We start from the raw sequence: 27,898 nt of genomic DNA on the forward strand, positions 1-27,898 counted from the left end.
ATGGAATTCTCCAGGCAAGAATACTGGAGTGGGTTGCCATGCTCTTGTCAACTACAAATTGGCACTTACCAAGAGCATTGCCAAAGAGTGAACAACAAAGGCATTTGCCATCTGCCTCTACGGAGATTGAACCCCATGCTGCTATAGCTGTTGACCTTCAACAACCCCAGAGCAAGTTCAGGGTGGAGTGAGGCTCTCTGTGCTCCAGGGATTCTGGTGGGTCAGGTCTTTAGATAGTTGGCTGTATTTAGGAACAGATTTTATAATCTCAATCCTTTCATCTTCTCATATCTAGAGAAGCACTGAATTCCTTCATGGTGACATCAGATCCTCATGACTAAAAAAAAAAAAAGAAAACGTTTCGTAAAATGAGTGCTTCATGGTATTAAACTCTCCCTTCACCCAAACCTTATATATTGAATTTCCCCCACTGCTGCTTTGGAGCAGTCTCTCAGAGCTATCTGAGATGCTGCCTCCTGGGCTGCAGTCCTCATTTTGCCCTAAATAAAACTTAACTTGTCACTCTCAAGTTGGACATATTTTTTTGTTGATAACCTCCTCCAGGGGATCTTCTTGATGTGGGGATTGAACCCATGACTTCTGGATCTCCTGCATTGCAGGCCAATCCTTTACTGCTGAGCTACAGGGGCAGTTGGTTTCCTTCAAAAATGTTACTCTATCATTTCCTCTTTTAGCAACTTCTAGATATCAATCAAAGTAAGCAGGGCCAGGCTTTTCTAATTGTGTGCGCAAAAGTATCAGTTTTGAAATATCAAAGAGCCCCAAGTTAGCCGTTTTAGGTTGAGATCTCTTTTAGGTATAGTTTCCCCAGTTAACTAGGTACTTGCAAGTACGTGCACCATATGTACTGTATGTAAATCTGGTTGGAGTGTGGGTTGGTTTTCTGATCGTTTCTGTTTTTGAGAGATCCTGCTCCCCACTTTAAATTGATTGGGGGTAAAAGTCACTAGTGAAGTTCTGTAGTGGGCCTGTGTGCTTCTTGTGAGCTTAACTCCCCCAGGAGTCACCCCAGAATCGTTGCTGCCTGTCTTACGTGTCTTGAATTCTGCCTCCAGCAGTCTAAGACCACTGTCGCTGCTCAGATGGCTGAATGGTCGGTTCTTATGTGTCACCCCTGGACGAGCAAGTTAGATTCATTAGTGAGTGGGTTTCCTTATGGGACCGCTGCACAATATGAGGACTAGGCCTCCACCATCCACATAAATTTCTCAGTCCCCTGAGAAAAGCGCAACCAGCCAAGAGGAGTCTTGTTCCTTTTTTTCACAGCAAAGCTCTCATACATTCTCATTTTTATCCCAACAGATTCTGTAAAGGCAGTTGAATTGAGGTAGTCAGATCAGCCTCTTATCTCCCCACTCAGCCAAGACCACTTAGTCCCCTACAGAGGAGTGACCTTGGCATCTTTCAGCTGAGCCCTGGGTATTCCTCGATTTTTTTTTTTCAGTCGAGCAACCCCCTCCGCCATACACATGCCCAGTACTTTTCCACTGGGTGGGTAATTCCCCTGGCATCTTTCAGCCAACCTCCCACTCAGAACCTCTCCACTGGGTGGGAATTTCTCAGTATCTTTCAACCAAGTCCCGCTCAATGTCTAGACCATGAGTGGGTAAGCCCCGGATGTTTCACCCGCTCCCCGCTCCCCCAGTATCTTTCCAACTGGGAGGCGGCAGGTAACCTGCTCCACTGCCAAATGAAACTCAGCATCTCAACCAACACGTGAGATTTGAGAACCAGGAGAGACTTCCCCAAGTTTGTTTGGATTCCCCGAGGAGGCGGATGGGCGTAAGAGGCCGCTGCTGGAACCAAAGCTCCAGTTCCTCGTGGAGTCCAGGCCAAGGAAGGCAGTCCACTCTGGGTCGCTTTGTTGGTCGCTCTAACTGTTGACTTAAAAAAAGATGCACAATGTGAGAACTGTGAATTAAGTTTTATTTGGGGCAAAATGCAAACTGCAGTCCAGGAGGCAGCACTTCAGATACGTCTCTAGAGCAGTCTCGCAGAGCTGTGATGCCTCCCTGACGGCAGTCCGCATCTTGCCCCAAATAAAACTTAACTGGCAACTCTCAGGCTGTGCGTCTTTTTTAGTCGATACATTCTACATAGTCCAGCAAATCCAAAGTAAGGTTTCAATATGTAACCAATAGAAAATGAGATATTTGGATTCTTTCTTACTGTACTTGATTTACAAATCCCAGTGTGTAGTTAGGACTTAAGGCTCAGATCTGACTGTCCACACCGCAGTCTCCCCAGTGGCAGGAGCCAACTTCTGGGAGGAGGGCCCAGACAGCTTCAGACAGTCCAGCCTGGGCCCCGCACACATTCAGCCTATTTCTTAGGTCTGTGTGTCCACATCTGGGTTATATGAAGGTAAGAGACAGGATGAGGCGCCAATTGACACAGAAGTTGACTCCATAAAATACTAAGTTTAGTAGTCGGATGGTGAAATGCTGGGTGCTTTGGGCAAGTAGAAAGAGATGGATTTTGTTAAGGAAAATACTCTTGGCTGTATGGCTGGACTGTTGAAAGGTTCTTAAACATTAATTCAGCTTAATGAATGAGATGCTATTTTGTTGGAGAAGGGTCTAGAATTTGCTCTCCAGGTTGTCTTGTGACTGGGCTTACTTTGAGCCTTCTGGAAAGAAAGGGCAACATTCATTCTTCTCTGTCTTCCTGGACCCTAGGAGACTAAGGTAGTTTCATGTCTGCTCTGGGAAGATTTCTTTAAACAAAACCTAGGGTCCTTGTCATCAAGGACTTCTTTTGGGGAAGTTTCCATTTACCAGGTACAAAAAACTGGGTTTTCTGTAAACGGGGGGTTGCAGTAATTGTGTTCAAGTAACATGTCTCTGGACTTGATAATTTCTCCTCCTGCCAGAGTGATAAAAATTAAAACATGACTCAACTAGCCCTTCACGGGGTGAATATACTTCTAGATGCTTGTTGTAGAGATGCAAATTTAGAAGGTGCTAGCCAGCAGTCAGTGGTGGGAGGAGCATAGATTACACGGTGATGAGGGTTAAGGGTTGTATGGAGGAAGGGTTGGGTGAGCATAATATACTTAAATGGATACGCTTTTTATTTTTATTACTCATTTTTTGGGGGACGTTCTGGGTCTTCGTTGTGGTGTGTGAGCTTAGTTGGCTTGCAGCATGTAGGATCTTTGTTCCCTGACCAGGGATTGAACCACCCTGCATAGCAAAGTGTTCTTAACCACTGGACCACCATGGGAGTTGAAGATATGCTTTTTAGAAAACATTTTAAATACCATAAATACTCAACAGACCGGGTGATAGGTCATCATGACACTAAGTAGAAGAATCTTCATTTAATAGGTTGGGTCTTTGAACTGCAAGGTCAGCCTCCCCTTCTCAATGGTGTATGTGAGTGTGGCTCCCCCAAAAGTATCAGAAGAGTGATTTAAACTTTGGAGTTAATGAGGAGAGTGGTGGCAAGACTGGGCGGCAGCGGCACAAGACTGACCGAAGTTGAATCTTGGTTTCATCACTAAACTGTGATCTTGGGTAAGCAACTGAACGTATGTTTTTCGTGAATAAAATGGAGTCCGTCTCTTCTTCAAAGTTGCCGTCAGGATCAATCAAGGTAACCCACGACACAAGCTTAGCAGAGTGCTCCCTCAAGCGATTGCTCGATGAACACACGTCTCGCCCCTACACCTTATCCATTAGACAACCTTTTTTGAGACATTTTCTCTGTAGAGGAACCAGAGAAGACCAAGGTGAGTAGGACAGGATTTCTTGCGGATTCATTTCTAAGGGACTTTTCATCTCTAACATTTTGTGACCTTATAAAAACAGAAGTAAAGACAAAAAAGGATTGTAAAGACAAATGAGGATTCCAGTCTCATTATCATTTTAGTGTCCCTTTTTTAAAAAAACCGCTGTATTTTTGAGTGAATTTTATTCCACCTTTTCCTCCTCCTTTTTTTTTTTTTCTTCTCTTCCTCTTTCTGGGACTTCGATCATCTAATTTAACCTTTCATTTTTCCCTACTATGTGATCCTTGAAAGTCACCTCATCACCAGTAACTGTCTTTAAATCACTCCAATGGTTTGCAAGGACAGAGGAAAAGAGATTAGAAAATCAAATACCCAGAGGAATAGGTTTTATAAACAACTTTACAAAAATCTAGTATATGTTCTTACCATCAAGCTTTTAAAAATTCACCTCTGTAGTCAAAGACCCTGAATTCTGGGGGGAAAATTACGGGTTTTAAAATTGTTTCCCTTTGAGTTTACTGTGATTCTTTTGGGAGGATTTTTAAAAAAAGATAACAAAATTTGTTGTTGCCTGGTTACTTGACGCTGAAGAGAAATGGACAAATAACGCCCGTGTTCTGGTTTAAATAAATTCAGGGAGAGAAGCTGTGACAGCAACCCCTCAGCAAACATGCTGTCACATTTGGCTTTTGAAATGGCAATACAGACTCTAGAACCCGAGGCCTGGGGAGGAACCTTTAGAGACCATGTGGTCTTTCCTGTGGAAAGGTGGATATTTAAACCATCCCAAACAGCATAGAATGACCCCAATTTCTCAGACCATCAGAAAAGATAATGATATCTGTGTTAATCTCTGGGTTTGTTTTCTGTGTGCAGATAACCGCTTCTCCGTTTCAGATATTGTTCAGTTGCTAAGTTGTGTGTCCGACGCTTTCCAATTTTAGCCAGTCTTAAGTAAAATCTTTTAAAATGCTCTATTCTGTGAGCCAATTTCCTCCTCTTCTTTGGTTTCTGAGGAGCTGGAGATCACCTAGCTGACAATGATGCAACTTTTTTGGACTCTCAGCATGTCATGTGGGATCTTAGTTCCCTGACCAGAAATTGAACCCAGGCCCCCTGCAGTGGAAACTCGGGGAGTTTTAACCACTGGACCACCAGGGAAGTTAGCGCTGCAACTTTTAGCTGTTGGACAATATTATTTGTTACAGGTGTATAGTATAAGTGATTCACAATTTTAAAAGGCTATGCTCCATTCATATTCATTTTAAAATATTGGTTATTCCCCATATTGTACAATGATGCCATTTTCATAAATTAGCTGTGTTTATTATTTCTACATTGATAATGGGAATAGATATTCATCAGAATATATTTTGGGGTCGTGACTTAACTCACTAGGCAGAGATGCTTTATCTCTTTGTACCTCCTAGCCTAATACCTGCTACTGCTAAATTTCACTGCAATAAAAGAAAAATAAATACAAAGACTCATTTTATTTAGCAAGACTGAAAATAAAACTAACACATAAAATCACACCTTTAGGGCTGTCCAAAACAGTTCCTCCATCTATCAACCCAGGGCAAATGAATCCAGCATATTGTCTGTAGAATGATTAATGTAACAGGAATCATTTCTCAGTTACAAAGGGGGTCATTCAGTCCTCAGGGCTCTCTGCCAGGAGAATTGGTTTTGACCGTTCAATTATCAGCGTGCACAAAAGCAGAAATAGAGAGGAATGAAAATACAAAGTGATTGGCTATCACTTCTTTTAAAAGGCAACAGAAACAGTGACGAGAACCTACCGAACAGAACTAAAGCAGCAGTGGTTGGTGGACAGAGTAGCCACTAGTCAGGATTCACTTATCCTCAATCAAACCTGGGTAAGTCAGTAAATACGCCAATCTCACTTCCACCATGTACTCTATAAATGGTGAAGTCATGTGTTGAAAGATACAGAGACCCACAAACTGCAGCAGATCATTTAAAAAAAATCCCACTTTTTTTTCTTTTTGGATCAATACAGTCAGCCCTTTGTAGCTGTGGATTCACGGGTATGGAGGGTGGTTGTACGAAACCGTTTTATATAACGGATTTGAGCACCCACAGATTTTGGTATCCTCGGGGCTCCCAGTCCCCTATGGATAACGAGGGATGACTATATTGTTAAAGTTCTTCCAGTAATTTCTGCCCTCCCCTCAATTTATTATGATCACAGATCCCTCCAGATTTAGTCAGATAAACAAACCGTGGCTTCCTTTCATTCTGTCCTGATATTTAAAAAGTGATTAAAAACAGGTACTGAATATGGATCACTTCTGCAAAGTTTAATGAGTGAGAAACATTCAATCAAGGTGACTTTTCCTTGGAAAATCCTACAAAAGCTGAATTTTAGAAACAGTTCCTTATTTTGATAGAGGTTCCATTTATCAATAGCAGCCATGAGTTTACTGCCTACCAAATGGCAGGCTGTCATATTTTACATGTTTAGAATTCAAATGTTTTCACATCAGTTTCTCTAGTAAGCATTTCTGAAACGAAGTCACACAGACAGACTGGTTAGTTGTCCTAAGCCAAGGAAACAGCCTATTCTCATGATTTTCCTATTCAGGCAGGTACAGACAACCATTGGAATTAAACGAATGGGAACTGCAATACTTGTATTTTTTGCTTACAGAAGAAGGGACGTTGACATTGGGGGCAGGTGTAGCAGGACTTCACTGGGGCTCTCCTGTGATCTTGTGCGAGGGACAGGCCATCACGGGACGCCAGTGTTAGAGCAGTGCTCCGGTTAGCCACCCAGGCAAATGCGCTACGCGGACAGGCTGAGATGCCCATGCTGCGCATCCCTTTGGAGAGAAGTGTGCTGAGCTCAGGCAGCCAGTCTCAGAGCAGAGAGCAGGCAAACATGTACATCAGGGATGCCGGACGTGAGGGTGCTCCTGAAGTGGCTCATGGCACTGAGGTGAGAGGAGGGTGAGTGTATCTTAATGATGGATGCTCTGTGTCGGTCTCAGGAGACTAACTGCCTTCTGCAAAGACGCCTGAACACATTAACATCCATCACTCCTTGGACATTCTGGATCCCTGCACAAAGTGTGACCAGGACTGGTGGTTTGAGAATTCAGAGTTCCAGAAATTAGAACAGAGAAGGGCAACATTTAAATTAAGACAAGTTAACCCTTTGTGTCTTCCTAGGCCGGCTGAATGCTCCCCCAATTCCCAGCTTTTGGGACCATCCGATAAATCAGAAGTCTGGGTGTGGGGTCAACAATGACATGGAAATCTGCCCCAGATATCACCATGATCTACCAAGAAGAGGGGCGCACAGTGGGAGTTTCTCTTGGTGTGGGGGTATGGGGGCGGGGGCAGCTAGTAACAAATCCTAAGCCAGGGCTTGTCGTGGATGAAATCAACAGGCTTGCAAGTTCACTCCAGACAGCTGGCCTCCATTTGGTGAACTGGTACACGACCCCGCCCCTGACTCCAACTCCACAATGTAAGGAAACCTCTGTTTCTGGTTTGTGCTCCTTCAGCCAATTCCCCAAATTAGTAATGAAAACACATTTGATTGGATTCTGATGTGGCCCTTCTGATGCAGGGACTTGGGCAGGACTCTGACTTGAACCCAAACAGCTGTCTCTCTGTGACCCCTGAACCCTGGATCTAAAGATGCGAGTTGCTCAGAGAATAGGTTCCCTCTTATCACTGTATCAGATGAACTCTCAGCACAAGTCACAGGCGCTGAGACTGGGACAGCTTTTGGACAACCCATCCTTCTCACCCAGAGGAGCTCTTCAATGCAGAATCTCCACAACAATACAAAAAGACACTTGATCTCAAGGAACAGACACTGTTTGCCAAGCAGGGACCACAGAGGCGAATGGGTATTGTGGTCCCACTTCAGCAGCTTTTAAGACACCGGAGAGTTCTTTGTTCCTGTCTTCTTGATGCTGAGTGGAACCACAGGTGGAGAAACAAAACAAAACAAAATCACGGAATAGGTGAAAAGTTTTAAAAAGAACTGGGGGTGGAGGCCAAATCCTGACTCAGAAATGAGGTCAGAAGCCACCATGCTCTGAGCCCTGGGGCAGGGAGGGTGGTGTGTAGAAACGCTTGCAAAGCTAGCACCAGATCACCCTCACCTGGCCTGAGGAGGCGCGCCTGGGTGGTGACTCACGGATACTTGGCCGGAAACGCCAGGAGAGCCAATATCCTTCAAGGCCGCTTCTCTACTCTCTGCTGGCAAACTCACAAGCACGTGTTTGCTCAGGAGCTGGGCCTCACCCATGAGCATCTCTCACTGTGGAGGCGGCTCAAGACGGCTTTGCTGCCTTTTCCCACTCCAGGGCAGTCAGATCACCTGCAGGCGACCTCCTGCACTTCTCCCACTTGTTGTTGATAGCATCCCTAATTAAGCCAGCCTCAGAAGGGCAAAAATCAGTGCCTGGAGGTCAGAGATCTAACCCACCTTTTCCAAAGCTTAACCTAAGTCACATAACCTACTTACCTGAATAAACCCCAGTTCATCAGTCCTTGCCCTACCCTTCCCAGGAAGGAAAATAGATTTAGGTCCGTTTCTTCTTTTTTTCACCACGGTATGTGGAAGAGAGTCAAAGAAGGTAGTGTGGAAGGGAGGGGATGTCCTAGTTCCTTATTAAAAAATAAAGCTCTCTCTTGGCGTGTCATCAGAGGTTGTGGACATAATATTCAGTTCTCGGAGTCTGCCTCCATGGGCTCATCTTCCAAGTCAAAGCTCAGTTTGTCAGCTAGTCCCTCAAACTGCTTGCCCACGCCGCCTGCGGAGTCCATGAACATGTTAGGGATGTCTTTGCCAAAGTAAATCTTGCTGTTGGAAGCAATGGCCTTGTACTTCATCAGCTGCAGATACTCAGGGGTCAGCTTCAGCTGGAAGCAAAAACAGGAAAGAAGACAGTGGTGAGGCCAGATCAGGGAAAAGCCTGGGGGGCCACCCCTTGACTTTTCACAGGGACAGGATCTCCGTGAGAACCACACCCCGTCTCCTCTCCCTGGTCTCGCTGTTATATTAGTAACCACGTAAGCACGTAAAGACCTGAAGTTAGGAAAGATGGAGTGCAGGAGAAGGGCGCGACAGAGGATGAGATGGTTGGATGGAATCACAGATTCAACGGACAGGAGTTTGAACAAACTCCGGGAGATAGTGGAGGACAGAAGCCCGGCGTGCTGGAGTCCTTGGGGTTGCAAAGAGTTGGAGATGACTGAGTGAACAGCAACGATTGCATAACCACTTCTCTGGGACAGCGTTAATCGCAGGTATTCAAGGTAAGAACCGTGAGAATTTTAGGAATTTCTGTGTTTAACAGCAAAATTAAGGCATTCCCTGATGGTCCAGTGGCTAAGAATCTGCCTTCCAATGGGGATGAGGGGGCATGGGGTTCGACCCCTGGTCAGGGAACTAAGATCCCACACGCTGCGGGGCAACAAAGCCCATGCACGGCAACTACCGAGCCTGAGCACTCTGGAGCCTGAGCGCTGCAACTAAGGCCTGATGCAGTCAGATACATAAATCAATATATTTTTTTAAATCAGCACAATTAAACTTCTATCAGGGTCCAAGGGAAAGGGAAGGCCCTGGCCCACAGGGCCAGGCTGGAAGCAGTGGTCTCCCGCAAACAGTGTAGCACACTTTCTCTTCGCCAGGCGGCACTGGCCCTTTACCTTATTTGCTTCGGCTATTTTCATGGCAGTGTAGCACTCGGCATCCGCCTTGGCCTTCTCCCGGGCCAGAAACGCAGCATCTTAAGGAAAGAATGCAGAGAATCAAAGCACAGAGGCCATCAGAAAGCGGGTCCCTGCAACTTTGCCCGACTGGCCCCATGATCGTGGACACACTGCTCTGGTTTCTCTGGGCTCTGATCCTCTTATTTACGAAACTGGAGAAAAGGCACTTTCTACTTTCTCCTGTTTTGCAACTTGTGAAAATTGTCCAGGATGCAAAAGTGCTGTGCCAGCATCTCCCGGTGGCCGGGACTAGCTGACCACGGGCAAGACTGTTGCTGTGCCTGACAGAGGCTTCTCTGATGGCGTTATGGAAGCACATCCTCTTTCCACCCGCTTACCCCTTCTGGGGCCCCACCTCGGCCTCCCGTCTCTGAGCTCTCTGCCCAGGCCCTCTCCCCCTGTGCCACACAGCAAGAGCCAGAGAAGCCCGAAAAAGGTTCTGGCTGCGGCCCGAGGTGGAGCTGCCCTGAAACTGACTGGTGTAAACAAAACAGTACAGCTCATTTCCAACTTCACCTCTCTATTTCCATTGGTCATTTCAGAAAGGCTCTTGTTAGCAGTGGTTAAGCTGGCCCAATTCAAAGAGAATTACAGGCCATGGTCCAGACTAACACCTGTTTGGACTAAGACGGATTTGAACTTCTAATAGGTAAACGATCCCCTTCCTTATCTACTGAGACCAGCTTTAGGTCAAGAACTGATACAGGTTGTTGATATTTCCTCCTGTCCTTGGGGATGAGGCCAACCTCATGTGAGCAACAGCTGCACCGAAACTGGGGAAGCACGGTGGGATCTTGCTGTGCAGCCTCAGCAGGGCCCGGGTGGCGGGGGGCTGCAGGGCGGCTGGGGAGCAAGCGGCCGACTCAACTGGCCTTAGCACCTGCTGACTTGTGTTTATGAGAAACAAAAATGTGCTGCTCGGCTAGGAGCTCCCTGTGAGGAACCACTGATCCATAAAATCCTCACTGGCTTCTCCATGGGCCCGCTAAGCCCGACAGGCCAGGTCAGGAGCGTAACTGGGCACCGCGCTGTGGAGCCTGGGGCTGGGCCCTGAGGTTGTTTTTGGCCTACAGTTTGCTCGGGGAGGAGGAGGTGGGCGGTGGGATGAGGGGAGGGCTAAGCGCAGGGGCCAGAAAAGCCAGCAAAAAACACCTTCTTCCAGCTCGTGATTCCGCTGCTGACAGGTGTTTTCTTCACACTTGGCTTAGCGTCTACAGGGGCCCCGAGAGGCCAAAGCGACAGAGTTCACAGGCCTCTGGGATGAGGGTCGGGGCAGGCCGGGGGGAGCGGGCTGCTGCTCCGACCTGGCTTCCTGGTTTACTTCCGGGCCCAGACTGTGGGTCCAGAACAGCTGGGACCACGTGCTTCCCCTTTTTCCGAAGCCCAGCCCAGCGGAAGGGTCCTGAAGGCACCCAACTCAAATCTGATGAATGACTGAAGTGGAAAATTAATCCCAGGCTGGCCTGCATCTCCCCAAAACTTGAGTCAGAGCACAGAGAATGAGGGATGTTCGAAAGAACCCGTGACGTCTGAGAACAGAGAAGGCAGAGCAAAGGAAAGGACTCCTGGGCCCTGGGCCGCACGGTGGGGTCTGAGGGAGGGGGAGGCAGGGGTTTCAGGCATGCTCACCTTCGATCTCTGAGATCCTCTTCTCTGTCTCCTTCTCCATCACCTTCTGCCCAAAGGTGATTTCCGCCACCTGCGCCACCTTCTCTGCCTCTGTGTTAGTGGAGAAAAGCCTCAGAGCTCTGATACTTCAAAAGCGCGCACCTTTCACCCGATCCGAGGCCCTGAGGCAGGGCAGTGGGTGGGCCCAGGTGAAGGGCCACTGGCCCAGAGGGCAGTCATGCAGGTCCCCCGGGCAGCGGTGGGACACCCTAAGGAGCACAGGCCCACGTATCAGTGCAAGACGGTGAGTGGGGGCGCTCGGCCCCAGGGGGAGTCACTCCTCTGACCAAAGGGAGGAGCCGGCTCCGACCTCTCTCCTAAGTCACAGGGTGTTCCTTCCAAAGGAATATTTTCCGGGTTCAGGTACGAGTTCCCTCCTGCCGCTGCACTTTTAGAAGTGGCCACGGCCGTGGCTGGCAGTCTGGAGCAGTGGTGGAGAACCCAGGGTCGGGAGGTGAGTCCCTGGATTTGAACCCCATTTCCCTCGCTCCCCTACCATGTGATCCTGGGCAGTAATTCAACCTCTCTGAGCTTCGGCTCAGTGAGAGAAGGTTACGGATGGTGGCTTCCTCACCCGGGGAGTGGGAAGGGGGTGTGAGGAGTGGGATGAATCGCACACAAGTGTTTAGAAAAGCCCGAGGCTCATTGTAAGGGCTCCTCAGCGTTACTATCTCTGTGCATGAAGGGTGAGCAGGAAGGGCTCCTTTCTTAAAAGGCTTGTGGAAACACGAAGCTCGGCCACGATCGGACCATTTCAGCTCTGCTCCCGGGGGACGAAGGCTACTCCTGCGTGGGGAAAGGCTTCGGGGGACCGTGTCCCAGGCTTCCTGAATTGCCCTCCCCACCCCACCAGCCCCTCTGTCGCCTGGACCCCAGAGGCACAGTCAGACCAATGAGGGCCTTCTTCCGCTCTGTCTCGGCTTCCTTCTCCACCACCTTCTGCTTCTGGGCTGCGATCAGGAGCTTCGTCTTCTCGCTTTCCCTGAAGGGGAGAAAAGTGTGCAGCCGTGAGGCCGCTGGGGACGAGCTTTTTCAGAACTTCCCTGGCCCCCGGGAAGCCAAGCCCCCTGCCCTGTCGTGAGAGGTAAGCTGTCATTCCTTCCACCCTCGGGAGGTCTGGTCTTGTTTGTAAATCTGCCTGTGCCGAACGGCATGTGGAATCTTAGTTCCCTGACCAGGGATTAAACCCACGGCCCCTGCACTGGAAGTGTAGTCTTAACCACTGACCACCAGAGAAGGCCCTGGAAGGCTCCTTAAGGTCCCAGGTGAAGGTGAATATACTGCAGACAGTAACACAGCTAGCCTTCTCCTTCAAAACCCACTTATGAGAAATAAAGCATAACTGACTTGAGTGAAAGGCACCCGCCTGCCCACTCAGTCTCCTTCCCATCTTCTCTGGCTTGAGCCGTGAAGGGAGCACAAGACTCCCTGACCCTCTGAAGAGCATCTGTGCCCTCTGGTCACGGAGCTCAGTGAGTGGCCTGACATGCCTGCCCCGCCTTCCAGGGCGACGGCTGTATAGACACTCCAGAGGGGACCACGCGCGCGGCACAGCTCGGTCAGCCCTGGGATGGGATGAGCGGGAGGCGGGCAGGGCGGTGGTTCCGCCCAGGCGCGGGGCCCACTCACATCAGCTCGTAGTTCCTGCGGATGGCTTCCGGGATATTGGGCTTTGTCACCCGCACAGCCTGGAGAGAGAGAGACACAGCACCTGATGGGGATGTGGGAGCAGAGGGACTGGCTCCCACGGATCCCTGGTCTTCCTGCATAGACAGGACAGCCTCTGGAAGAGGGGCAGTGCCTTCCTGGGGGTGGGGGCGGGGTGGGGGGTGTCCCACCAGGGTGGTGCTCACTTGGATGACGAGCCCGGGGGCCATGGAGGTCAGGTCTTGCTGCAGAGCCAGTTTGAGATTTTCATCAATCTGATCTGGAATCAAGACAGACACAAAACACAGCTGAGGTGGGTGGAGAGCACTGTGAGACGCCAGCTCAGGATTGCGCCCAGCGGGCCACAGCTCTCCCCGAGGCAGAGCGCTCAGCGGGGCTCCAACGCCTGAAGACTCCCTGCAGGACTCTCATGGTGGACGCCCACTGGGCCCTCTCTGTGGCCAGATGGGTGTGTCCCTTCCCTGGGGCCTCAAGAAAACATCAACCTTGCCCTGAAGGGAACCGAGCTTTAAAAGAACAAACAACAACTCCAGCACATTTCTTGAGTCAGGAAGCAGTCCTTCCCTACAGACAGCAGCCAGAGAAGGTGGCCGCCCATCTTTCACAAAGAAGGAAGGTGGGACGGCCACGTCAGGTATTTTGAAAGGAGTCAAACACACTAAATCTATTAATAAATTTCTAAAACAAAACCAGACTCTGACATCAAGAGAGGCCCCAAGGAAGACTAATTCCATCAGGAACTCCATCAATGAAGGGGAAAAGGACAATGTACAGTTCTGAAAAGGAGTCTTTTTTTTTTTTTTTAAACATTAAAAAAACATAAAAAGAAATTTTTGGCTGAGGCACTCAGCTTGTGGGATCTTAGTTCCCTGACCAGGGATCGAACCCACGCCCCCTGCCCTGAAAGCGCAGTCTTAACCACTGGACTGCCAGGGAAGTCCTGAGCCCGAGTCTTCTGATGTGTTATTTGCCTTGGTCCTGATTCTTCTGTCTGTGAGTAATTCTATGGGTAAGTGTCGGAAGACCTGTAACTGATCTCTGCTCTGGCTGTGACCCCAGAACAGGCTGGAGGCATTGGCCTGGGCCTTCCCTTCCCTGCCCCCACCCACGAGATCCTCAATAAGGTCCTCGAAGGGCCCTGAGAAAAGGACACCCTGAAACTAGCCTGGGACAACTATATGGTTTACTGTCAGCGGCCAGCTGCTTTACATGGCCATTCTTGGTCCAGGAGCCTTTAAGGAACAGCAAGTTTAACTCCCTGCCTGTTATAAATGCTCAAACTGAGGCCCACAGAGGTTTGGGCTTAAGCTAATCAGTAGTCAAGATAAAGAACTTGTTTAATTATTATGTTTTGATCGTTAGGGTTTAGAACAGTACTTTCTTCAATAGTCATATCGCTAAGCAAGGGGTATTAATGTTTCGACATATGCATATGCTCCCACCAGCCTCTCAGCACTGAGGCAGAAATGCCCAGAAGAGCAGCACCTCACACCAGACATGGGTGTAACAATTTGATGGCTAGAGATGAACATGACATTCCATATTTTCTATTTTGAATAAGAAACTGGCCAAACTTTAAGGGAGATAGCTCATACCCTCCATAAGCTAGTAACATGGTTGTTTCTCAGATTAAATTCTATCTGAGTCAAGGAAGACACCCATGGCCCTGGGCTAGTAACTTCCCAGGAAAATCTAGAAGAAATATTTTACAAGATACTTTTACTAACAAATTTACACCAGGACCAGGTTGTTTATGGGTGATGGTTATGCTGACAGACGCTGATTAAGTGACTCACTGGAAAAGACCCTGCTGCTGGGAAAGACTGAAGGTGGGAGGAGAAGGGAACGACAAAGGATGAGATGGTTGGATGGCATCACTGACTCGATGGACATGAGTTTGAGTGAACTCCGGGAGTTGGTGATGGACGGGGAAGCCTGGCGTGCTGCAGTCCATGCGGTCACAAAGAGTTGGACACGACTGAGCGACTGAACCGAACTAAGTAAACACAAAGTACTGGATAACATTTTCATCAAACGGGAAAACATGGATGCCTCGGAGTAAGTGGTGATAAAAACTGCATGAAGCCAAAGTTTGGGCTACAAGTGCTGGAAGGAGGGGACCAGAGAAAACCTCTTCATTATCAGGACCCAGGATTAGAGACGTGAGTCTCTCCTTTGCATATGCAAATGGATGCTAAGCAAAACAGTGCTTGCTGGCAAGAACGAACTTTAAAAAGGAAAATATTCCAAGGCAAACATAACGCTTTACTTCACTGTGCTGCCAAGTTCGCCTGCAATACAAGACAGAAGTTTTCTAATGCAGAACAATTTCACATCTTAATTCTCTCTTCACAGAAATTAGAGACCTTTCGTTGTTGCAAATGCTTTGTAATGTTCATTTACTGGCACTAGTTCTAAAACGATGGCTAGGACTGTAAGGAGATTCAACCAGTCCATTCTAAAGGAGATCAGTCCTGGGTGTTCATTGGAAGGACTGATGCTGAAGCTGAAACTCCAATACTTTGGCCACCTCATGCGACGAGTTGACTCACTGGAAAAGACTCTGATGCTGGGAGGGATTGGGGGCGGGAGGAGAAGGGGACGACAGAGAATGAGATGGCTGGATGGCATCACTGACTGGATGGACATGAGTTTGAGTGAATTCCGGGAGCTGGTGATGGACAGGGAGGCCTGGCGTGCTGTGATTCATGGGGTTGCAAAGAACTGAACTGAACTGAACTGAGAGACTAGAAAACTAATGATATTTTATGAAATTCTATTGGGTTGAGGTAAAAAAAAAAAAGCAAAGTTACTGAATTCTTCTAAATATCACACCAAATCCAAACGTGGGAAGAAACTTCAAAGTCTATAAAGTGAATTTAGACCCATTTTCTTCTGCAGAAAAGTTTTTCCCAAATTTGAAACACAGGGCAAGAGGCTGTTTGCCTAGTTAAGACCACTGGTGTCGCCAACGACTCCACCTCTGTCTGCAGGATATTCTCACTCCAGGTCCTGCAAATTAAGATTCCTGGGAAAAACCACTGTCTGGTCCTGGCTTTAAGAACAGTGGTACCACTGGTTGCAAAGTTCGTTTGCTTTTAGCCCTGGCTTCTAGAACACTCTGAGCAGTGAATTTAACAGAATGGTTTACCCCAAATGAGCTATAACAGTGACTGAAACGCTTCTTTTCATGGTTGCTGAAGTTAGGCTATGTTTTTGTTGATCAGGAAAAAAGGACAGAAAGTGTCAATTTAAGACAAACGTGGGTCCTTTCTGTTTTAAGCGTTTTCCTATTCTTCTGTGTGGGTACAGGGTAAAAAACCATCACTAACAACAAACAAAACCCATGCAGGTTCTAGGAACTCCAAGTAGTTACAGTCCTTGTCCCACTTCTAGAATTAAACGCGACCCCTTGGGACTTCCCTGGAGGCCCAGCGTTGAGGCTTCACGCTTCCAGTGCAGGGTTGTGCGTTCGATCCCTGGTTGGGGAACTAAGATCCCACATGCCTCGTGGTGCGGCCGAAATAAAAACACACTAAAGCAAACAAGAACAAAAACGTAACCCCGTGGTTCTCATCACCCTGTCCTGGCGCCCTTCATCCAGGGTGAGGTGGATGGAGCCAGAAGCCAGGGGAGGGAGGTCTGGACTTCACCTCTGCTCCCGGCCAGCTCTGGACTTTCTCCCTCGGGACCTTAGTATCCTTATCTGGAAAGGAGGATGCCGGGCTGGGTAATCTCTAAGGTTCTTCTAGAACTGACCCCTCTTCATTACAGAAGGAAGTTTAGGGACATGGGAACGTTTCCATCCCAGGTCTGATGCAGGGCAGGAGTGAGACCTCTTGTTCACTATGACTCCCGAGTCCGACCCTCCGCCGCTTTCACCGTCTTCATCCACAGGCACCCGTGTTTCCCGGCAGTGCCCGTGTGACTGCCTGCTTCCTGGGCACTGGATCTTCAACACTCTGGTCCCTTGGTACCCACCCTGCCCCGTGGGCAGCTGAATCAGGCAGCAGGTGATCATCCGAAGAGATTTTCTTACCGAAGAGCTCGATGTAGACCTCCTGAAGCGTGTGGACACTGCAGAACTGGTTCAGCTCGTGGTGGATCTTGTTGAAGATGAGGGCCTTGTCGTAATCGGCTGTGTAGTTCTTCACTATGTCATACACTGTGGGGAAGGAGACGTTCAGAGTGAGGAGGGTGGGGCCTACCACCTTCTCAGACACACGGGCTGTCCTTTCCCGAGATGCTACGACAGACACGGGGGTTGGGTGGGGGAGGGGAGGCGCACTGCAAGCAGCTACCTGCGTGTGGGACCAGGAAGTTCACCACCTCGATTCTGTCGAAGTAGATCATCACACCACCGCTGTGGGAGGAAGCGCAGACAGCACGGTCAGTGCTGAGCTTGGGAATATCGGGCCTCTCCCGGGGTGGTGGCACGTGTATGTGTGCGCGCGTGTGCGACTCGGCAGGAAAGGAGGAGGGTTCATGGGGGTCACAGGTGTGTGGATCTCAAGGCAGGAGACCTTCTGAGTTTCTATCATAATCTCCTGAGAAATCACACCTCCTAAAAACATCTCCACGAGGACGAAAGTGAAACTTTTGGGATACAAGAAGAGTAGTTCATATGTTTTGACTCTGCAATGACTTTTGAATAAAGCTACCAATCGCAGGGAAAAGACTAAGGAAGGTCACGGGGTTCTCAGAACTTTAAAATGTGGAATGTTTTGGTCAGTGTTTCTGTTTTCACCATCATTTTAGTTCAGCCCCCTCCCCACTTGCCCTTAATATTCACTGGAAAACACTTTCAAACATACAGAAAAGAACAGTATAACTAACACTCATATACCAACACCTGAATTTAACAATCATTAACATTTTATTACCTATTGATTGATGTGCTTTTTCTTTTTTTTGCTGAACACTGCAAAGCAGGTTGCAGTCAGGATACTTTACCCCCTAACACTTGGCAAGCACCAATCACCTAAGAAGGATGACCGTCCCCTACAAAGTCACAATACCACTCCTAGAGCTAGGGAAATTAGCGGTAATTCCTCTTCATCTAACGAGCCCTTCTCTGACTTTCCCCGCAAGTTCCCATCATGGACTGAATTGTGTGCTCCCCAAAATCCACATGCTGACACTGGAGCCCCCAAAGTGAGTGCATTTGGAGACAGGGCCTTTACAAATGTGATTAAGGTTGAACGAGGTTGTCACGGTGGGGCCCTGAACTGATCGGACTGGTAAAGGAAAGAACACAAAGGCACCAGAGATCTCTCTCTCTCCACACATGCCCAGCGGAAAGGCCATGTGAGGACACAGGAAAACAGCCACTCGCAGGCCAGGAACCAACCTTGCTGGCACCCTGATCTTGAACTTTGAGCTTCTGCAACTGTGAGAAAAATAAATGTCTATTGTTTCAGCCACCCAGGCCATGGTATTCCGCTATGGTAGTCCAAGATGACTAACAGTTTCCGTAACATCTTTTAGAGCTGTTCTGTTGGAACCAGGCTCTAATCAAAGTTCACTACTGCATCGTGTACGTCTTCATGTTTCTTTTTCGACCCAAGGGCCCTCCAAATACAAAGCCTTTGTGATGTGATGAGGCCAACTATCCTGCGGGAAGGTCCGAGTCCATATCTGTCCCAGCGTGTGGTTTTCTTCGTTGCTCTGTCCCTGGTGCTCAGAACGACCACCTTGACTTTTCACTTGGGCCACTGCAGTGCGCTTCTCTTTCACTTCCCTGCCCTGCAGTCGTCTCCTACCACCTTTCCAACCTTCTCCATATTTAGTTCTGTTAAAGTTATCTCTTCTATCAAGTTATTGACCTGCTAAAAGCCTTCATCATGGCCTTCAAGGCCCTTCCAAACCTTCTCCACCACCTACTCAACTCAGAACACAGGGAGCTTGGGGGCAGAGAACTTGGTGAAACCACCCAGGGGGGCTTCCCTTTCCACTGTCTCTTACTGCAGCCAGTCAGGTGGCCCTGCCTCTTATTTGGTCTTCACAGCTTTATTCTGGGCGCCTTACCTTGTCCCACAAGGTACATTCTTCACCTCATCTGTCTGGAGTGTGGTCTGGAAATAGGAGAGACAGAAGACGCTGTAAAGTGAGATGTGACCAAGAAAGTGACTTCTTTTAGGAATCCCTTGGCCTTGGTCTTGAATACTTATTTGAGTTAAGCTTTGCCTCTGTTAAATGTGAATACCCCTAGTGAATCCTCCTTATTTGCAGTGTGTGACTAAACCAGGCAAAAGTACCACCCCAGCTTCGCTGTAAATGAACCACCATATGAAAAAGCTGAGTAACAATGGTTTAGCGGAAAAGACCCTGGACTAGGAGTCCCACGACCTGGGTATACTTTCATCTCTTCCATTAACCAGTCTGGGAACAGCAGATTATTTAACCTCTCAGCTTGTAAAACCTGTTCAGCCCATTCTCAGGATTACTGGGAGACTCAAACAAGATAACATGCATGAATGCACTTTGAAAACCATAAAGCATTGAAAATGGCAGAAGAAACCTACAGGGCAAATGCTGATGAGGTAACCCAGGATACTCTCCTGGGTTAGTTTAAAAGTCATTCTCTAAATCTTCTTATTCCTCTTGTTGGACACACTTCAAAGATGACTAGTCTAACTCAGCCTGGCTTTAGATCTGTCATAGCTAATCCTATCCCTATTTTAGATGTCATTTCCCTTCATTAAGTTCAACAACCCACACCCCCCACAAGTTATGTTCACATCTCTCATGTTCAAATAAGAACCAACAAAATTACCATGTTTTCTTTCCATCTATCTTGGGAGCCTGTGGTTTATCACACACACACACATACACACACACGCGCACATCCTACTTCTGTGCATTCAGAACAGATTCTTCTCTGGCTCTGTCTTGAAGTGGAGACATACTTCCCACCTGGGACTGATGGGCCAAGGCATTGACCCCATTCAGCTATTTCAACAATTAAGTAAAACTCCAGAGTAGATGGTTTCATGGAGCCTCAGACTTTTTATCTGTATTATATATATATATGATCTATTAAATGAATTCCTTGAAAAGACATCATACTTATCCGCTCATCCAAGGGCTAAATCCTTGTAAATCATGCATTAATCACCACCCCAAATCTGCAGCCGTCCAACCCTGTCCCCCCAAGCCCAGTATACCTGTACAGACTTATATGATGTGATGAAAGGAAGCATGAGATGGAAGCCAGGGCCGCTGGTGGAAGTCAGCAGGGCACCACCTCTGCAGTGGAGGGAGAGACAGGCAGGCTCAGTTTAGCAAAGACGTGTCTGTTATATCGATACGGTTTGGGCCCACTTTCTCTGCAGCTCCATAAGCATTTAAGACAGAGGGACAGGTGCCAGAGTCATGTCCACGGATCTGTTTCTTCCTCTCAGCTCAACCCTAGTAGTCTAAGAAGCCTGATGGTGAAACCTAAAACCATTATTCATGCTTCTGCAGAGAGAAAAACGGCACACAGGCTAAGTGGAATAAAGACGGTAGAGTCCTGGCTGTGCTCGAGATGAGAGGGGTGCGTGTGCTCAGTCGCTTCAGTCGTGCCTGATTCTCTGCGACCCCATGGGCTGTAACCCGCCAGGGTCCTCTGTCCACGGAATTTTCCAGGCAAGAATACTGGAGTGGGGTGCTATTTCCTTCTCCAGGGGATCTTCCTGACCTGGGGATCAAACCCGTGTCTCTTGCAACTCCTGCTCTGGCAGGCAGATTCTTAGCTAAGAGAGGAGGTGTGTTTTATTTTTGTCACATCTGTTGAACTTGTGAGGATCCACAAGGTCAGTTAAGTTCACTAATACAGTGACCAATTAATGGTACTAATGTTGGAATTCAGTGACACAACCAACCAAAAGGATAATTTTAAGGAAACTTTATAAACCATCTAAATATTTTTTGGGGGGCAGTGGAGTTACCTTTGTAGTCATGTTATATGTGAATGGTAATAGAATTAAAAGTCATTTTGGGAGACATGCTTCCTTGGCGGCTCAGCTGGTAAAGAATCCACCTGTAATGCGGGAGACCTGGGTTTGATCCCTGGGTTGGGAAGATCCCCTGGAGAAGGGAAAGGCTACCCACTCCAGTATTCTTGGGCTTTTCTGGTGGCTCATCTGGCAAAGAATCCACCTGTAACGTGGGAGACCTGGGTTTGATCCCTGGGTTGGGAAGATCCCTGGAGAAGGGAAAGGCTACCCACTCCAGTATTCTGGCCTGGAGAGTTCCATGGACTGTATAGTCCATGGGGTCTCATAGAGTCGGACACGACTGAGCGACTTTCACTTTGGAAGACATAGAAGCAGAAAGTGGGAAGACACAATTAAAGGGGAGATCGGAAGCCAATCAGACTTCCAGAACTTGCTATTGGCAGCTAGAGAAAAAGCATCAAAGGGCTTTAAGAAGGAGTTCATAAAGGCATATAAGAAGGAGTTCACAAAGATTTAAAGCAAAAACTTGGTTATGGAGGTTACTCAAAGGAAAGCAACCCAAGATTTATACGTGCTTCTTTGCTTCATGTTATTTAAGTCACAGATAGATTTTTTTTTAAGAGCAATCAAAATAAAGTGACAGAATAGATTATTTAAGAACCACTATCCTAGAGCTTGCCTCGATGGGTACAAATCAACCTGCAGGCTCTTTCATATTCCCTGAAATGTTCATTTTAAAGTGTAGGTCCAAATTATATCTCAAGTTGCCATGAAGAACTGGCAGTCCTCAGAGGTGAGCTTGTGGTACCAAGATGCCCAGAGGGAAGTAGGAGAAAACAGTGTTTCAGAGATGATCTGAAGCATGGCTGCCTTTACGCTTCTCTCTAAACCTAACACAGGTATCAGTTACCATCCATGGCATCAGACTAGTAAGTTTCGTATTTACATTTCTCTTTATGTTTACGTGTGTGAGTGTATTCCCCTTCCATAGTCACTGACACAAAACTCAGTCTGAAGACTTCCCTATTCAACACAATATAAACGCAACGGGCCAGCAGCACCTGTTACACATTGACTAGGAGCCAGTCACCGAACAGGAAGTTGCAAGCTTCTCCCTGTCGCTGCCTTACCTGTAATACACCCCAATGTGTCCCTCTTCTATCTTGTGCACCGCCGAGAAGAGAGATGCACAAAAGAAACTGGCAGCCACAGCCACAGCCGCTCCCAACTGAGCCATCAGCCAACGTTTACCCTGGGGGAGAAGACACAGGAGAACGTGTGTGCCCTGACTTGTGGGAGGAGAGCTCTGGCAGCCAAAGTAGCTCCCCAAGCTGAGCTCCTGCAAGTGGCTCATGTCCAACCTGGAGTAGTGTGAACACCAGGCTAGATCTACACCTCTTCCTCCTTGCTCTTGCTCTCAGTCGACACCCCCAAGCCTCAGCTGTGGAATTACACTCTCCACCTTCTGCAAGAGGCAGTGGCTCCAGACACAGCCCGTGCCCCAGGGGAGAACCAGTGCCAGGTGGGCAGTGTTCACAACACAGCCCTCTCTTCCTGTGAACACCAACGGGCTGTCACTGGAGCCACTCATGTTAGCAGCAGGGAAAGCGGCAGCTGCAGTTACGTTGGCCCCAAATTACAGAGGATGTCAAGTGACAGGCAGTTGCGGCTGTTGGTCAGAGCCTCCCAGTCCTAATTGCCTGCCATTTCAAAGGAAACCATTATTGACTCCTTTCGGGTGCTGGAGCCACAGAGACAGCCTGCGAGCAGAGTTCAGAAGGGCGGGATTCTCTGGCCTTTCGCCACCTTCTCTGTTCTTCCTTTGGCCCTAGCCAGATACAGGGCTCTGGGCAAGGATGAAGCCACGCTCCCGCCCAAATGCTTGACTGGCACGTTGCACTTGACACGTTCTCCCAGCCCACGTTGGTGGGGTAGGAAAGGGGGTCCCCCAGGCTGGGAAGACTGGGGCTGCTGGGTCGACAGCATCCAGGCACCGGGACGCGAAAGAATGAGCATCCAGAGGCTCGTTTCCTGCACCCCGAATGATCTGCAAGAAACGGCAGTAACAGCGCGCGCTGCGTGCTCAGCCGCTTCGGTCGTGTCCGACTCTGCGACCCCACGGACCGTGGCCCGCCGGGCTCCCCTGTCCATGGGGTTTCTCCAGGCAAGAAGGCATGAGTGGGGGTGCCGTCTCCGTCTCCGCACTGACAGCGAGGCTCCCGACTCTGCGCGCCCCGGGGCCCGCAGGCGCGAGGCGTGGACTCTGCCCCCCGGGTCTGACTGTCCGCGAGGCTCTTCCGCGCTCCCCTCGCAGCCTCGGGCTACCGATCGGCAGCGGCGCGGAAAAGCCTTTCCTCCCCCGCCCGCCCCTTCCCCTCCCTCTTCCGAGAGGGGGTCGCGCGGCCCCTCCGGAGACCCCGCTCGGCCCCGCTGCGAGGCTCCAGCGGGGCAGCAACGGGACGGGAAGGGCTTGCTCGCCCTCTCCCGAGGGACACAGCGCGCTGCGCCGGCGACCGGGAGGGCCGCTCGTCAGTCGGCTCCGGCCCGGGGGCCTCAGAGAGGCCCGGCGCGCGCGCGAAGGGGCGCGGGCCGCGTACCAGGCCGTCTGTCCCTCCGGGCGCTCCGTACTCCGCCGAAACCCCCAGTGCGACCGCAGAAACCGCCACACCCCTCCGCACGCTACTTCCTTCCGGGCCCGTCGCGCCGATGACGCCATTTGTTCACGCGAGAAGACCACTCCCCCAACCCCGCGACGGCCGGCCCCGCCCCCGCGCCCCGAGCGGGCAGCGTCCGCGGATGGCCGCCAGGGGGCGCTCGCGGCTCGGTCCGGGCGCTCGGGACCCCGATCTGGGATTTTCGGGGTGTTGGGGTGTTGCGGGCGCCCGGAGGGTGACCGCCGGGAACCAGCGGAGTGGCCGTGGGTGCTCAGACAGAGACGTCGGTTTCCGAGGATTTGCGTTTGGAGTCTGCTCTGGATTCCCCTCCACATTAGATCAAGCTTTTTTTTTTTTTTAACGCCGGAGCAGGTTACGAGCATATTGCAACCGTTCTAGCTCTCCGCGGCACTTAACCGGTAGCACCGCTGAATGAAACATCCTTTAAATGTGCAGATTAGCACCATTACGTCGCTAATCAACAGTCCCTACTGTGAACTGCCCTTTATGCTTTTCTGGGAGCTTTCGTCTCTGAGGTCCCCACAGCACCGTAAAGTACATTAAGCAGGAATTATCTCAATTTTTCATGAACAAAATCTAGGTTGAATGAAGTAAGAGGGTAACTGGATCACAGTCGGCTTTCAGTTCAGTCGCTCAGTCGTGTCCGACTCTTTGTTACCCCATGGGCTGCAGCACGCCAGGCCTCCCTGTCCATCGCCAACTCCCAGAGTTTACTCAAACTCATGTCCATTGAGTCGGTGATGCCATCCAGCCATCTCACCCTCTGTCGTCCCCTTCTCCTCCTGCCTTCAATCTTTCCCTGCATCAGGGTCTTTTCTAATGAGTCAGCTGTTTGCATCAGGTGGCCAAAGTATTGGAGTTTCAGCTTCAGCATCTGTCCTCCCAATGAATATTCAGGACAGATTTCCTTTAGGATGGACTGGTTGGACCTCCTTGCAGTCTAAGGGACTCTCAAGAGTCTTCTCCAGCACCACAGTTCAAAAGCATCACTTCTTCAGCGATCAGCTTTCTTTACAGCCCAACTCTCACATCCATACATGACCCCTGGAAAAACCATAGCCTTGACTAGATGGACCTTTGTTGGCAAAGTACAGTCTTCACTGCCTTGTAACTCATGTGGCTCCTCACAGGGTCCTGTGCTTGCCTGTATCTTCCAGCGAGAAGTTCTCTGAGGGTGGAGACAGGGTCTTCCTTCAGCATCCCGGGCGCTTAGGTGCTGAGTAAAATCAGACTGCAGCACAGTGGACCCAGAGCCGACATCCAGACCTCGTGGCTCCCAGTCTGCAGCCTTCACTGGTCGGCAGCATCACACCGGGACCTTTCTAATTCAGCCACTGAAGTTACTGTGTTCGTGGAAGAGAGAGTCCACTTAATTACAGTCTTCTGTACTTGGAAAGCAGTTTACACAGGGAAGATGGCAAGCTGGGGGTGTTGGACAGATTTAGGACGCAGGAAAAGGAAAGTGTAGGTTTTCCAGATATGGCTGCTGGGGACTGGCCCATTTCCTACCTCCTCTCTAGCCACCTCCTGGGGGATTGCGCTGGGTGAGTTTGTGTTGAGAGGTTTCTTTGTATGTTAAGTCCACAAGTGGGCTGCATGGCGCTGCCTGGATCTGTGTGCCCACCTCGGGAAGTGAGGGTCTTCTCTCTGCCCACCCTGACACTGCAAGGGCACCTCCAACACACACAAATGCACCTCCAACACACACAAGTGCATACAGGCTTGGCCAGTTTCCCGATTGATCCGATCAGAACTTAAGAGTGTTTCCTCTCCAAGTTCAGTGATAGAACTGGGCCCCACATACTTAATAAAAGTTTTGTTAATAGTTCACACTTAACAAATGTTTCCTTAACTGTTGAGTGAATGAATAAGAGAAATGGAAATGTTGGGGTTTATCAGCCTGAGGAATGGGACTTAGCTTGTAGATAAGAGAGTTAAATTAGTTGTCATTTAAGAATTTCCTGACTATTAAACTTTGGAATGATCTATGAACGGAAGTGGTGTGGTTTCTTTCTCAGGAGACTTTTACCAGGTCTGGGTTATTTACTTATGGCCCTGCCTACAACTGATCTAATATTTCTGAGAAGGGCACGGCAACTCACTCTGGTATTCTTGTCTGGAGAATTCCACAGACAAAGGAGCCTGGTGGGTTACAGTCCACGGGGTCGCAAAGAGTCAGTCACGACTGAGAGCAACACAGTATTTCTGAAAACTCCTTAAGAGGCCCGTGATTTTTATGACTCAATACTCAACATTACCAAAGAGGTAGGTCTGTGTTTAAAAATCCATTAAAAAAAACCCCTTGCAGTAGAGAGGAGTGCAAAGAGCAGATACGCCACGGTGAAATTGTGTGTATTTAAATCTGCGCCCCCTGCTCTCCCTGGCCTCCTTTTAGCTGTGGGACCTTGGCAAAATGACTTTATCTGTGCCTCAGTTTCTTCATCTGTAAAATGGGGGTCAACTTTACAGGACTATTGTGAGGATTAAATGACAAACCGAGAAAAGCATGTACAACAACTCTTGGCCCATTTTAAGTGTCCAGTAAGCATTAGCTATTGCTGGTTTAAATAGGAAATTTCCTTAATGTATTCTTATATGTGAATTCAGATTATTACTGTAACTAAAAATTTTTTAAATGTGCCTGCATTGGGTCTTATTTGCGGCTGCCTGTGGGATCTTCATTTCAGCTTGCAGCTCAGTAGTTTCAGAGTGAGGGCTCAGTTGTCTCGAGGCACATGGGATCTTAGTTCCCTCACCAGGGATTGAACTAGCATCCCCTGCATTGGAAGCGTGGATTCTTAACCACTGGACCACCAGAGAAGTCCTGGATTCAGATTATTAATATGACAGAAAGTGAGAGAAGGATGAACTCTAAGGTCTACAGTTTTGAATTGTAACTAGATGAAGGCTTATCAGAGGAAGTGATAAGGGATTCCAAAATGATACCTCCATAAATGTTTACAATACAGGTTTCATAAAGCACGACTGAATGTTTTCCACATACCAGGCCTTGTGCCTTTCCCATTTTATAGAGTCTTCAACTTAGCCCTTTGAGTTCAACTCTATTTTAGAGAAGCACGTTGAAGCCTGGAGAAGTTAAAGGAGTGTCCAAATCACAGAGCTTTTAAGTTGCCAAGGCCAGATTCAAATGAAGTGAGAGTGTTAGTCGCTCAGCCGTGTCTGACTCTTTGCGACCCCGTGGACTGTAGCCCTCCAGGCTCCTCTGTCCATGGGATTCTCCTGGCAAGAATACTGGAGTGGGTTGCCATTCCCTTCTCCAGGGGATCTTCCTGATCCAGGGATCCAACCTGGGTCTCCTGCATTGCAGGTAGATTCTTTACCTTCAGAGCCACCAGCGAAGCCAATAAACTCAAACGACCCCAAGTCTATTTCTTCATTATAGTAAATGAGTTAGAAATAATGATGCAACTTAAAACACACACACACACTTACCACGTTTATTTCAGATGTAAATTTTCAGGAATGTAGATCAGTGGTCAGAAATTGTGGAACTTTAAGTTGGGCTGGTTCATTTTGGAAGTTGAAGCAGGATTTTGAAAAAACATGCTCACCTCAACCATCCACATCCCCCAATCTCTGGATGGCTGTTTAGTCCTCCAACAAGTTAATTGTTGGTGAGGGTGCCACTCCAACGATGGAAGAGACGCCTTCTTTCCACATTAGAACCCTTTTCATCAATAACTGGGTTAGCCCTGGAGCAACCAGGCAGCTCTTAAAATCTTTGGCTTCAGTTCTTCTATATCACAAGAGTGGAAGTTGCTGGAAAAAAGTATTTTTTTTAAATTTTGATTTTTCTTCTTTAGCTAATGCCTTAAACAGAGAATAGAGGTCATCTTTTAGGGCATTTGATCCCAGTAAGATTTTTGTTGGGGAAGAGGAGTGAAGAAGTGCAACCTTAATTATTACGAGGGCTACTCAGAACTTTTCCAGCTGGCAAACCTAGGGGTGGTGCCTTGGGACAACAAAAGGATATTTGCTTGGGGCTAATGACATTTCTTCAAGGGAGTTCTGTAAAAGGATCAAAGAGAAATCATGAAAACAAAATTGAATTGGAAGTCCCCTAGAGATCATTCTGTGACTGTATGTTTTTACAGCGTTACTGAGGTATAATTGACATACAATAAAATGCACATAAAACATATAGTTTGATGTTCTGACATCCATACATACCCGTGAAACCATGACGACAGTTAAGTTAATGAACGCATGCATCACACCCTAAATTTCCTCATGCCCCATGTAATCTTTCTCTCCCAGCCCTCTCCATGACCCCTAATTCCCAAGCCAACTCATCTACTTGTTATTCTAGCTTAGTTTGTAGAATTATGTATGTATGGAATCATGTTGTATGTACTCCTTTTGGGGGGAGGGGGATGTCTAGCTTTTTTTTTTTTTCTAACCCAGAATAATTA

General features: G+C 48.4%; 1 protein-coding gene across 4 annotated transcripts; it reads right to left on the reverse strand.

Moving 5' to 3' along the window:
• Positions 1–5,230: 5,230 nt before the first annotated feature.
• Positions 5,231–23,519, reverse strand: ERLIN2 (ER lipid raft associated 2). Of its 4 annotated transcripts, none has more exons than XM_055416585.2 (12): positions 23,388–23,519; positions 21,921–22,042; positions 20,017–20,098; positions 18,878–18,924; positions 17,152–17,213; positions 16,890–17,015; positions 13,036–13,109; positions 12,812–12,870; positions 12,073–12,164; positions 11,144–11,233; positions 9,452–9,531; positions 5,231–8,659 (listed from the first exon to the last, which is right to left on the reverse strand). In XM_055416585.2, the coding sequence occupies exons 2-12, from the start codon at positions 22,025–22,027 to the stop codon at positions 8,462–8,464; spliced, it is 1,017 nt and encodes a 338-aa protein (XP_055272560.1). In that variant the 5' UTR covers positions 22,028–22,042; positions 23,388–23,519; the 3' UTR covers positions 5,231–8,461. The 4 variants fall into 4 exon arrangements, with proteins under 4 accessions (XP_055272560.1, XP_055272559.1, XP_055272561.1 ...); XM_055416584.2 differs by lacking the exon at positions 23,388–23,519 and adding an exon at positions 22,597–23,381; XM_055416586.2 differs by lacking the exon at positions 23,388–23,519 and adding an exon at positions 22,152–22,501.
• Between the last annotated feature and the right edge of the window lie 4,379 nt (positions 23,520–27,898).

This window comes from Moschus berezovskii, chromosome 26 (assembly GCF_049115385.1).
Source record: "Moschus berezovskii isolate FMDL1 chromosome 26, NW_MosBer_1.0, whole genome shotgun sequence".
Lineage (NCBI taxonomy): Eukaryota > Metazoa > Chordata > Mammalia > Artiodactyla > Moschidae > Moschus > Moschus berezovskii.